The following is a 12,964-nucleotide window of genomic DNA, read 5'->3' as shown; positions in this document are numbered from 1 at the left end:
TCCCATCTCATTTCTGTACGACTAACGACTATCAAAGTGAAAAACTATATTGTACAGCGAGAATAAACGTAAACGAGAATTTAAAATGAGTAGCAGGAAGAAGGAGTATATTTACACTCACGACAGCGTTTCGACTCACGCTCGGCAGCAAGCATGACTCGATGAGCTCAAGGCCCACGGGAGGTCAACGATGCCTTTTTTCGTCCGAACAGAAGTAAAACCCCGTAACAATACACCCTAAAAACATCATTTATTGATCAAACTAGAATCATTACGACTGTATTGAAATAATTGCACTGGAAACGGCGCATGATTACATAAGAATAACATCTTAATTAAATTTTAATTGTCTTTAAAAATAGGTTTACAAATAAATACAATCATTGCTAATCGGTGGCATAAACTTAATATTCTTGAGTTAATTCTATGGAGCGACCGCTGCGACAGCAAACTTCAAGACATCAAGCGTTTAAAATTCGAGCTATCAGCACCACATGATTCATCACTACCTCGAGTAAAGCAGACTACATACGAACGTGGCACAACAATAATTGTATAAGGCAGCCATACGTCTCGTCTCGTGTACGAATATACCTTGCAGAAGCTCTCAACTTTCTGGAGACGTAATCATAATAATCAAAAACGAAACCTATTAAAATAATATTTACATTAAAGGCTAGCCTATCACAGTAGAAACAACTCCTGCTAACAGGAAGAAGCTGCACCCAACAACCGCTAACGCAACATGATAGATATATTAGGTTTGGCAACATCATAACACTTTGCACCGGTTTGGCCCAAGGTCGACTTCAGACGAGTTAGTCAATATCAAGTAAATCAGAAAACTCGAAAAAAAAAACTAGTCTACTTGATCGTGGAACACGAAAAAGTTTCAGCATAATGCGAAATCGAAATATGCGGTAAATCTAACCACAAATATGCGGCAAGACGAGACGGGACTCACGTTGAAAATCCACAAGTTAGGTCTTCCGTCATTTCAGGAAATTTATCAAGCAGAGAAATGTTAGGAAACGAAATATTCATTGAACAGACCACACCGTGGCAGTTTCTATTGCAGAAAAACACTTGAAATTGATGCCACAAGGAAATGAGCGTCATTAACGAAATACATAGCCGACCATCATAAATGACCAAAGATATGCAGTCAGAAATAGTTTTGGGTCATGTTGTCAAAACAGTGACGCATTTTCTTAGTCACAGCACGACAAGAGAGCAGACGTATCACTGATACGCCTTTTTGGTGAGCCCAGCTGAGCCAAGATGATCCAGCACAAAGGTCAAATGTGCATCACTATTTAAACAGTCGCACTCATTTCTTCAAGTGTGGTGATGGACTTGAAATATATTTAAGACATCACCAAGGCTTCGGTGTGAGCACGAAGCCTCTTCATGAATTAGTGTGTTCACATTTCAAGAGGACGAACCAAGTCTCTTCAGTAGTTATGATTAACAAATCTCGACATAAGCGAGTAGCAAAACACGAATAAAAAATATCAAGAACATTCCAAAATTCCTATTCGGTCTACGAAACAAATGAAGAGCACATTTTTAAAAGGACTTCATTGTTTTGGGTCATGTTGTCAAAACAGTGACGCATTTTCTTAGTCACAGCACAAGAGAGCGGACGTATCACTGATACGCCTTTTTGGTGAGCCCAGCTGAGCCAAGATGACCCGCACAAAGGCCAAATGTGCATCACTATTTGACAGTCGCACTCATTTCTTCAATTGTGGTGATGGACTTGAAATACATGTAAGACCATCACCAAGGCTTCGGTGTAAGCACGAAGCTTCTTAATGAATCAGTAGGTTCACATTTCAAGAGGACGAAACAAGTCTCTTCAGTAGTTATGATTAACAAATCTCGACATAAGCGAGTAGCAAAACACGAATAAAAAATATCAAGAACATTCCAAAATTCCTATACGGTCTGCGACACAAATGAAAAGCACATTTTCCAAAGGACTTCATCCTTTTCCACTCACAAACATCTCTTATCTCAGAAGACGTTGCACGATAAATTCGCCCTATTTCCGATAGTTAATTCAACGGAGATCTTTACATGAAACTTTGAGTCGGCTGTGGAAAAATTTTTTTTTAAGGTGCAACTGAATGATTTATTTTACAAAGAATGGAAGGAGACGAATTGAACTAACGTAGTCCAGTTGCTGAGTCGGCTTGCATGACCTCTCGATATGAGCGCCCTCACGAGCCGTCTTCAAGTGGCGACGCCATATGTTGCCTGCAGGAAAAGAATAAATTTTAGGAGAATTGCAGTAAATCTTAAGAGTAGGAAATCGACATGATTTTGTAAGTGATAGGACAATGAGTAATTAAAAGGTAATTACACATTAAGAATTCCTCAAAACGAGGCTTTCTTGCAAACCTATTGTGAGAATGAGAATTCACATAGCTGGAGCAACACAAAAATGTCCGGTTTCATTGAGAATAATGTCCGGTTTTCCGTAATGATTCAATGGGAATAATGTCCGGTTTCAATGAGAATGTGTTTTCGTAATAAGCTAAACATTGATGAACAGTCGTCCGACCAAACCCAAGCAATTTTTTGTTGTTGTCCATTAAAGCGTCAAAACAGAGAAAAATATTTCAATAGGCTCATGTAGGATGACTAAGATAAAACCCCGACTGCCCATGGGATCGCTGCCATATATTGCAGGCTAAACTTGGCACCGGCGGCGCCTGCACAGCGCGCCAACTCTCGGAGTGTGACCTGACGTACAGCAGTTCAAGGGATAGAATGAAGATTAAGGATAACTAATGGAAATCATTTGCAGAGAATAAAATCATGTTAATAAAGTGATTACCTGTTAAAATTAAAGACTGCTATGTACCACTTGACGTGAAGTGTTGCAACTAAATATGTGATAAAATGATAAAAGATAAGGAAGGTGACCGACAGTCACACTTGAATATCATAAAAAATTATTGAAGGAAAGTAAATACAAAATTTTCGTTTTGAAGATTACAGTCTCACCGAAATAAATGAATTAAGTGAACGAAATCGAAGTTGTGGAAAATGCGATATTTAATGCGAAGTCAGCATGAGTTATGTGAGGGCAAAATTTGAAGACGACCATGAAAAAATTTTTTTTTTTCGAGGTAATGTTAAAGTTCAAAAATCAGTGGGAATAGCCCAAGCGAGTCCTTTCACACTATCAATTTATTGAATACTGCAGCCATGAAAAGGGATCGCTGCCAACAACCACGGTCATGCCTAAACTCGCCGGAAGTGCAAACTAGGATAATCCTATAGAGAATCGTCGCTTCCTAATGTTAGCACAGGCCCACATAAAAATGCATGTCGCAGCAGAGTAAAGTTCACCAGAACGACTGCAGTAAAAGAATCGTCCTTGGGTTGCGCAGCTAAGTTCGTGTGGGCGCAGCGCGGCTGCTACATGTGACGGCGGGCGCACGCCGTTCTAGGAATCAGGAAGCAAGTCCCGCTGAGGGACGAACATAGAAAATAGCAACGCTGCACCGACAGCGGACTGCCCAGCGCATGAATGATTACTAGTTGTATTTTTCTTGGTGACGCGCCTAAAGTCGTGGATCGCCAAGGAAATAAAGAAGATGACTGCTCTTATGAGCCGTGAATGTAAGCAGTAAGCCGTGAATTTTACGTGAATGTAAGATTATACAAACCAGGAAGTTCAAACTAATCATAGTAATAAAACTTGGCGAAAGGTTCTGTACTGGAAAAAAAATATTTCCAGTCAAGTTTTACTGAATGCAATGTTTACACAAAAAAATGCAAGTCGCACGTAGTTGCCTTCTAGCACTCTTTACTTAGAGGCTCATGACAGTTGCATCCTGGCGCGCAACCAATACGTGTTCATTTTAATTAAACTAACGCGCTGAGTAAAACGGTACTGGTGCGTAACCAACGTGTTCATTTTAAACTAACGCGTTGAGGGCAAACGGTTCACTCATCACAGGAAATCCCAAGACTCAACACCAATTGGTATAAACATCTCACGCTGCTTTTACTAAACCACATAACCTAATTGTTCAGTCTTGTTTGTCATTATCTAACAGGAAGTGAACAGGGAGCGTTTGAGCTTCAAAACACTCAACAGCACAGGCAATGTTCGCGTATAATGACAGGTTATAATATTCGAGTTTATGAAGTGATAGTAATGTTGATTACCATTAAAAAGATGCAAGGGTTGAAAGTACAGAAATAGTGAGGTGATGCCATGATGAGATGGAAGCATATGATTCCAATGCACTATTTGAGCGGACGCATGTGCCTTGGCAAGGACGAGCGGCGAAGCGAGCAAAAAAGTGGTTATGAGATTAAAAGGAGCATCGAAACGTGGCTTGCATAACTGAAATTAACTAAACTAAGACGATCACCTGGTTCTTAAATGGGCAGGAAACCATGAGAGAACGACCAACTTTTAGGCAGACTTTCATTGCTTTCACAAGTCGATGGGTCAGTTTTCACTAACATTTTTTGCTTGCACATTAAAATCCAACGAAGGGTGAAATGCAAAGGCGCTTCGGGCCAGACAATTATGACAGAAGACAAGGCTCTGCGCCAAGAATAGCTTGAATGTTCAGTTACTTCCTGTCAGTTTCCGCTATGAGATCTGCCAGTTCGAGCTGCCAGTGTTTCAAGGTGGAAAATATTGCGTTGTCATAACACGCGTTGCGGGCGCCATTAAACAGCTGTTGCAGTTACCGGTATGTATGGACGCATAGAAGAGAGCGATCAACATATTTTTTGCTCGAAGAAAATACAAAATATAGAACGGATGCACAGCAAATGTGGATGGGGATTGATGCGATCAAACATGCATGTCTGGCGACGCAAACAGTAAAATACAAGTCAGCTCAACTTATCTTACATGCTAACTCTACTTACCTATCTTTACTTGCCTACGAAAAAAGCCACTCACTTTTATAACATGAAACGCTATAATATTAATGCTGCTGATATCAATTCTGAAAGGAATTTTCCGTGTGTCAAATGAGTACTTAGCGACAGGGGCTGGAGATATTAGGAGCTCAACCTCCACGAGCTTCTCAAGGTCAACAATGCGCCTAGAAACAGCAGCATCAGCCGGTATCTCAGTCCCGGCACGAACGACAAGCATTGCGGCATCGCCTCTGCCAGCAGCCTATAGCACTTCAATAAGATACGGCAGCCATAGAGACCGTAACGCTGCCTTCAGATATTGTAAGAGGTGACTTATCACGAAGCTTTCTGCGAGCACATTTCTAATTGGTAAAAAATTAAGAATTCATCGAATAATTTTGGTTAGAAGTAATCATCACATATCAAATGAAAGATGAGAAAAATGGGCTCGACAAATGAAGGGCATATTAATTAGTATGCTGTATGAGTCAACGTCTCGAAGCACTGATTCAATCAGTTGGCCGTACTAGCCTACACAACTTCCGCGCGCCATATAGACATGTCAAGGATTGGCCGGTGAATGCCAATAATAGACGAGTTCATTCTTTAACAAAATTCGCTTCATTAAAATTTAAGAGAACAACATTTTCATATATGCTGTCCCGGGAGAATAATTTTATGGAACGATTAACGGTACCGGTAAATATTTCAAGTCGTGATATTTGGAAATTAATTAAAATTAAGATCATCAAATATCTCTCCGATCGCTCAAATTGATTAATTTCTCTAAAAAAACGTAGATGTAATTTATGGTTTGCTATACGAGTGGTTGATAAAATCCGAAACCCGTATAATTGCTCTCAGATAGAAAAGTCTACACGTTTTCTTCAGACGTCGAGGTTAAAAAATCGAAATTTCTTCCACTGGCGTAAAAAAAGGGTACAAACAAAAATAAAATGCAAAGTGATGTTAGTAAAATTTGACTTACGAGGAACTTTACTTCAAGCGTTGTCGAGGACTTCGAGAGGGAGATCCAAGTGACCAACATAACAGAACTTGTACTCGCGACCACTGTTATGTCAGTCTGGGAGTAGCTTTGTACTTCCTCGATCAGCGAGATAAAACAGTAACACTCGACCGACCAAGATTCACCGATTAGGTGGATTATTAACTTCCAACGGCGACGAGGATATTGGGTTATAGTATCTAGGGAGGCACGGAGAATGCACCCACTGCTTACACCGACAAAAAACACGTTTAAATACAAGGAGATAACATTTACACTCTCTTTTCACATGGGCATCAACTTTTCTTCATGGATCACAGCCTAGTTTCCACAATCGTCTGACGTCCGATTTGGGCTTCGTCGAACACTTCCTTCACAGGCTGAAGCACTTGACTATACCATCACCTCGAGTCCAAGCTGTCACGAAAAATCACTATTTTAAGTCCTTACTCTCACTCACAAAGTGTACGTAAACTCGGAGATGAAAAACGTATCTATCTCGGTCACAACAAGGCACGTTGAGTGTCAAAGAACTGGACGAGCTTCTGTCAAAGGCACTGAAGGCGAACTTGGCATCAACAAGCGACCGTCACTGCTGGATGCTACCAGTACGGGGAATCGTCCAAGCTTAGGTGATTCCAAGATGCAAACTCGGTCCACGAGTCTAAGCTTAATTGATAAGCATCATTAGTTTTGTTTTTCTTCTCGTCATTTTTTGATCTGAATGAAATAGCCACGTAATTTCGCCCACTATTGTTGTCCCAGTATTCTCTTCCATCACATGAGAATCGAACACAGAATTCCAGCTTGTCGGTTAGGTTGGCCTCTGGGAGCGGGATCTCAAAACTAAATCTGTCGTAAAGGTCGTAAGCGACCGACGTTGTTGGCGCAGGGATGAACACACCAGACACATCCCTGCTCGACAACCAGGCGTCGCTTGAGTAACGAACTAACACGTCCTTGTGGAACGATAAATTGCGAACCTGGAAAAGACATAAGTCGTTTGAACTCAGAATTTGAACAAAATAATATATGGAGTAATTTATTGTCACGAAACACCGTTGAACTTTCGGGTGACCAAGCATAAAAAGGCTTAAAAATGGGGAGTAGCTGGGAATGTAACACTTCAGACGCTCTTTACGAACACAGCTTAAATTTATTGCAGGATCTCAAGCGCGATTAAATCGAAATTGATAGAATTGAACTAATTATCATGTGAGAAGCGGTTCAATCTTACTGTCGCTCATGATCTCGGTTAACTCACCTTAACGGTTCCTTTAACTATTCCTTGGGTTTCTTCTATGACAACATTCTCGAGTGCGACGTTTTCCCTATCAAGACGGAGTTTGAAGCCCATATAATCTGAGACAGGTTGAGAGAAAGTCAACTCCCATCGATTCGGGGGCTTCTCAGCTGAAAACCCACCAGTAACCTGAAAATTGTCGGGAGTTATAAGCTGAAATACGTTATCGACACACACATTATTGAGCGAGCACTGCGCAAACATTTTCATGGTATCAGCACGGTACGGTCACGATCACCAATAGCAGATGTACGGCAATGCACAGTACAGTGAGTAATATCATCGGCGATGAAGAATACGCCACTATTCCAAAGTACGGTTGTTATAGAAATTCTACGGTCACACCGGCCGTGATACATGAATAAAGCGTAGGTAAGCGCGGAAATTGCGGCTAAGACGACAGAGCGACATAAAGGCGACTGCGGGGACGGGGCTAGGGTTGCGGTACGGCCATAAACGTGCGCATGAGGTACAGTCGTTTCCGACAGTCGTACTACTCAACGAAACTGCTACGGATCAACGTTTATGTTCATTCGGAAGTTTGAGTTATGTTAACTGATTTTCAACGTTGATTGTGTTTGGATCATCGTTTTTGCTGAACTAGAGATTTTTAATAACGTAGGATGTAGGATGTGAACTTAAATTCACAAATTTAATATAAAATTTACCATATTAATGGTTTCATTGAAACCCTCTCCATTCATACGAGAATTTATAAACGCGAATACTCTGAGTAAAGCCTAAGACGCTACGGACACAAAGTGACCGAATTACAGCAATTGACAATCACCAATAAAATTATAAAAATGAACCAAGTCTCCAAATCGTTTAAATTTCATAACGTAATCCAAATCACTCAAATGAAAATGAGTGGCGATCAACGAAAAGGAGTTTGGGAGTAGCCATGTAAGATTGAGTGCAGAAATAAATTGATTAGGTCATCAAAAAGCTTTACGGTTGTGGTGTCAGATTACCCAGGATGTGAAGCGATAAAAGGTATTTTCACTTCACACACTGCTGTTTCTTGTTATTTTTTCAGAAGAGAAAATTGAAATTGATTCCCACTAATTACTGCCAAGTCAATTCCTCCACAATATTAACAGCCACCACTGCCGCAAAAGGGATGCCAACGAAAGAAAAGAAAGAGAAACAAACCTTCACCTTTTCGATGAATTCTGCGCTCCAGAAGGGCGGACAGTCCGGTCGCTCGGTGATAACTTTGATTTGAGCTAATGTGTGACCCAGGGTATCGGCGAACGCAACTCTTTTCTTTTCGCGATTGGGCGATGTGGCTACTGCATCTTCTTCCTGAGAAAGAACCACAACATGTATAACATATGCGGAGAAGATATTAACGATGAATTTTACAGCTACTGCAAAGAATAATAAATATTCAGCAAAAAAAAATTGAAAATACGCTCAGCATTATAGAGAGCCGGTAAGCCGAGCGCACAGAGAAAATGCAGTGCAGGTATCAATCATAATTGAGCACAACAGCTTGTCAATTCTTACTTGAGGGAATTCGTCGGGAGATCTCAATATAGACTTGGCAGGTATAGTTAGAAGAAGCGGCTTTGGAAAATCTTTCTTTATTTTGTTCAATTTCTTAGGCCGTCTGAGTGATCCGGTTCTGGCAAAACTTCTGCAGGGGTCTGGGGCATTGAGGTCGGAGTAGCTGCCTGTGAGAGGACTGGGGTAGTAGGATCCTTGGTCCCCCCACATGGAGCTGGGGCTACCGCAGCGCGGGTACTCTGAGAAGAAGGAAGATCCTGTTCCATGGAAGCCAGAGCCCATGACTGGAGATGACCCAAGCATGAGTTCCGCCCCGTAATCGCTCGGCATCGTGCACGCTGTCATCAGGACCTGTGCATCACACTATTGTTATGAGACAGTTCTACACGCATATATACATCATACGAAACTCTATCGACGTCATGAGACCGTCAGTAAGTCAAAAACCGACAAATCCTTTCGGGACTGCAAATCCTTTCCACACGGAACGTAAGTTACATCCACTTAAATGTGTGCCATGCTGAATAGTGTGCCAAAGTGATCATCCATAACTTTTCTTGTAAAAAATCTCCGGCTGAATCCATTTAAAATTCAGTTAAATATGATAGGTCAGCTGTGTTGAAGTTACAGGAGAGTTGAGAAATGCGAGCGCTTGGGGCAAATATGAATGGCATAAATTAATGGACGCAAAACATCGACGTTACAGAGCCTCAAACCAAGCCGAGGAGAAGGAAACTACAATACAGTATGAATGTCTCGTAAAATACGACCATAATACATCATTCTAGCTTATAACAATCTGCAGAGTACAGTCTCGATAAATATTTATTAATAAAATGACATATTTGAACATGAAAATTTAACAGGTTGCACTCTTTATCAACACTTTCATTCAATAGGGAGAAGGTGAAAGAAAATTACTGAAATCTACAGTTGAGAATCCCTTGACTTTAAGAAGACTTTCTCCTACATCCTTCTTATAAATAATGATCATGAAATCATTCAAAAATCAAAATTATAATTATGAAGCAAAGCAATTGCAAAAATCAAAATTAATGAAAATGAATGATAGCATTGAAAAAAAAAACGTCCACACTCCACATAATTATTAGGTTTGACGATTGATTGATGGAAAAATCTGGAAAAGGAGCACTTCATCCCACCGACATCATAAACAATTTCGCATTAGGTTTCATTCACTTTCATTATTTGGAACAATTCAGTACGTTTGTTTTGATGAGTAAATAGTTCAAGCCAATGAAATTAATAATTATTCCTTTATAAACTACTAATTTAAAAATTTTTAACACTAGAATTAGCAAATAAAAAAAATTACAGTCGAAAAACAGGCCAAATGTTTACCTTAGGATGAAAATAAGAGATTTTCACTTAATTTCATTTTCATCATAGAAAACGTTCAATCTTTCATGTCCTTAATAAAATTAAGTTTTTAAACGTTACAAGATATCCAATTGCAAAAGCACAAAAGACAAAGACGATTAAGTGCAAATCATCTCTATAAAAAAGCTTCGGATATCGAAAATCGAAAGAAGCAGATGTATTCCAAAGTTATGCCAGAAATCTGAAAAAACGGGAGTCAATGACACAGGAGTCGCTAATCAACAGCTACAACTTAACTCGCCGCTCGTCACTAAAACCCGTATATTTCTGGAGACAACTACGATTTGTAGGGTTTCATACTTTCATGGCCATATAGTAACTTTAGCGATCGAAACATATCTGTTAGCCTGTTTCGACCGCGCTAGAGATGTGTGGCACAATTCTGTTAACGAAACAGATCTTTTTTTTTTCGAAGGCAGGCGACACAAATGCTGTGGCGAAGTTAGTGGCATTGACGGTACTTGCGGAGCCTTTCACTTCGTTAGGTACGGTATATCCAGGCGAAACGAAAAATTTGAAAACAGATTTGAGGCCCAGTTTGAGGTCATTAGTTCCTCTTGACAAAGCACATCTAACAGGGCCAAGCATTTGGAATATGCGATGGCCTATTAAATTATTGCACATAAGCGGTAAAACCAGTTTGATATAATAGAAAAATACAATAGAAGTTTGATTGCTGTAGAGAGACTTCGGCAGCGGAATGTACGAATAACACAAAATTATGACTTTTTATAAGATAAAAACTGGAAATTTAAATGGTATTTTTAATACACAAAGCAATAGCCTAGCAGGCGTTGGAACTCCAAAGAAAATACCTCACGCATAAAATTATTTACTGTGCACAACGAATATAGCACTCGGAAGTCGGAATGACAGCAAAATGCATAAATTCAATCCTGAAAACTTCGCACTACATTCAGACGGATCTTTGAAGCGTTAACGCAACATATACACTTTGAGAAACAGAATTAGTGGTCCAAAAGCGGCAATCAAGATGGGGCGGGGAGACAACAGGGCAAGCGGCGCCACAACCGCTGGCAGCCGCACACTGGGCGCCAGGGAGACTGACGACTCGAGAGCGGCGTTGCTGGAACAGCTCACCGACTAGAGCAGCTTTCAGCCGTGGCTGGCATACGGTACACATGCTAATGGCGGCGCAACTCTATCACTGCGGTGCACCGACTGCTAATTCTGAGACCATACAAATTCGAGAGTCGATGTACGTAGCTTATCTATGGGAGTTGAGACAGCAAGTCGGCAACAGTTTTTTCGTGAACATCAGAGGCAGGCGTTAGCGTGTACTTCAGTTACCGAGTTAGTGTCTACTAAATTGGATATCGCACATAAGAACCGGGAGAATTTCGTGAGAAGTTATTCATTATAAAATGAATTTCATCGCATTATTGCATCTCATTAAATGTTAAGGCATCCAATGAATGATTCACTTATTTCACTAATTAACCCCAAAAATCTTACAATTCGGTTGGAACTTAGGACGCAGCTTGCAGAACATAGATTCCCGTCGATACCATAACCACTTCCCTTCGTCATCTTAGATACGTACCGAAGTCTGAGCGAATCGAATCGGTAGTTAATTATTTAGAAAAAAAAATCTACTAAGAAGTTGACCATTTATATATGTGATGAACACAAGTTTCCGCATTTAGGACCATTATTTCAGCTTGTATTGAAAAGTAACAAGTTACGTGCTGTGTGACCATTACTCTGTCGACTTCTGCGTCACTGACCGTAGTTTCAACAGAAATTACACGTGTCGTGCCTGCTGCCTACGCGTATATCGTGCCAAGATATTTCGAAGCTGTATAATTTGGCAAGGATTCTTTAGAATCGATTCGAGAACATTCCTACAGACCAGCAAGCAAGTATTTGATTGCATTGCATTTGCACAAATAGCGACGGAGGTTACACAATATGTTAAAATAGAGAGCAACCTGTGTCGGTGTGTGCTGTAACACTGTGACCCTAGCCTTGGCAGACACTTGCATATACAGATATCACGGCTGCAAGTGCAGGTATTCCGAAAATTTTCGCAAATAAAAAATAATTGGAGAAATGGAGATAGCGTAGTACTAAAAATAACGATATACTAGGCACAACGAATTGATCGAGTTCTTATGGAAGAGACATCACATAAACAAGGTGTGATACCTACATTATTTTCATTCAGTTTCAGTGCATGCATCCCAATCACAGTTTGTGAGGTACTCACTGAGTCACTAGAAGATCTTTCGACGAAACTATATGTATTCTGAATACGCCAGAGCGAGCGTAGGTAATCTTAGTATATTTAATCGTTATCTCCACCGATAGTTTAAGCGCGTAGTACTTGACAACCTTATTTCACCGTGGCATCAAGTTGACTGAGCCTAGGCTGAGTTCTTCTGACTATCTCGCACGGTACAGCCACCTTCTTCTCCATCACCACCACAACCTCTACCACTTGGCGACAGCTACAGTCATACTTGGAACAAGCAAACTTTGTATTCATCGACACAACTGCAGATTTTTTTGAGAAAATTACATGCATAAGTCTGACCTTCACGGCTAAACCTGACAATTAAAAGTGATTAATGCATACAGAACATGATATCTTGCAAACAAGATGACTAAGAATAGGTAGTGCTGTGCTTGTAAGGTGTACACGAGATGCTCACGTGATGATCCACAACTCCATAGTATGGGAAGATAGTAGTGCCTCACTATCAGCTGTTCCATATTCTCCCGCTTGTCTACAAGTCACCGTCATAATAAACACTAGTAACATCTTGAAATTTGCTTACATGATTATTGAAATTTAAGATAATAATAATTTTTGTGCT

General features: G+C 40.3%; 1 protein-coding gene across 3 annotated transcripts; it reads right to left on the bottom strand.

Annotated features, from left to right (window-relative positions):
* Positions 1–1,588: 1,588 nt before the first annotated feature.
* On the bottom strand, positions 1,589–12,520 carry LOC108677114 (protein phosphatase 1 regulatory subunit 3B). 3 transcript variants are annotated; one of them, XM_018165271.2, is made up of 6 exons: positions 12,355–12,520; positions 8,724–9,074; positions 8,367–8,519; positions 7,173–7,340; positions 5,891–6,891; positions 1,589–2,262 (listed from the first exon to the last, which is right to left on the bottom strand). In XM_018165271.2, exons 2-5 carry the CDS (start codon positions 9,066–9,068, stop codon positions 6,511–6,513), a joined length of 1,047 nt encoding a protein of 348 aa, XP_018020760.1. In that variant the 5' UTR covers positions 9,069–9,074; positions 12,355–12,520; the 3' UTR covers positions 1,589–2,262; positions 5,891–6,510. The 3 variants fall into 3 exon arrangements, with proteins under 3 accessions (XP_018020760.1, XP_018020774.1, XP_018020768.1); XM_018165285.2 differs by having other exon boundaries at positions 8,373–8,519; XM_018165279.2 differs by lacking the exon at positions 12,355–12,520 and adding an exon at positions 10,086–10,326.
* Positions 12,521–12,964: the final 444 nt, after the last annotated feature.

This window comes from Hyalella azteca, unplaced genomic scaffold (genome assembly GCF_000764305.2).
Source record: "Hyalella azteca isolate HAZT.00-mixed unplaced genomic scaffold, Hazt_2.0.2 contig3118, whole genome shotgun sequence".
Classification (NCBI taxonomy): Eukaryota; Metazoa; Arthropoda; class Malacostraca; order Amphipoda; family Hyalellidae; genus Hyalella; species Hyalella azteca.
Note: the sequence above shows the minus strand (reverse complement) of the source record. Positions and strands in the feature narration are given on the sequence as shown.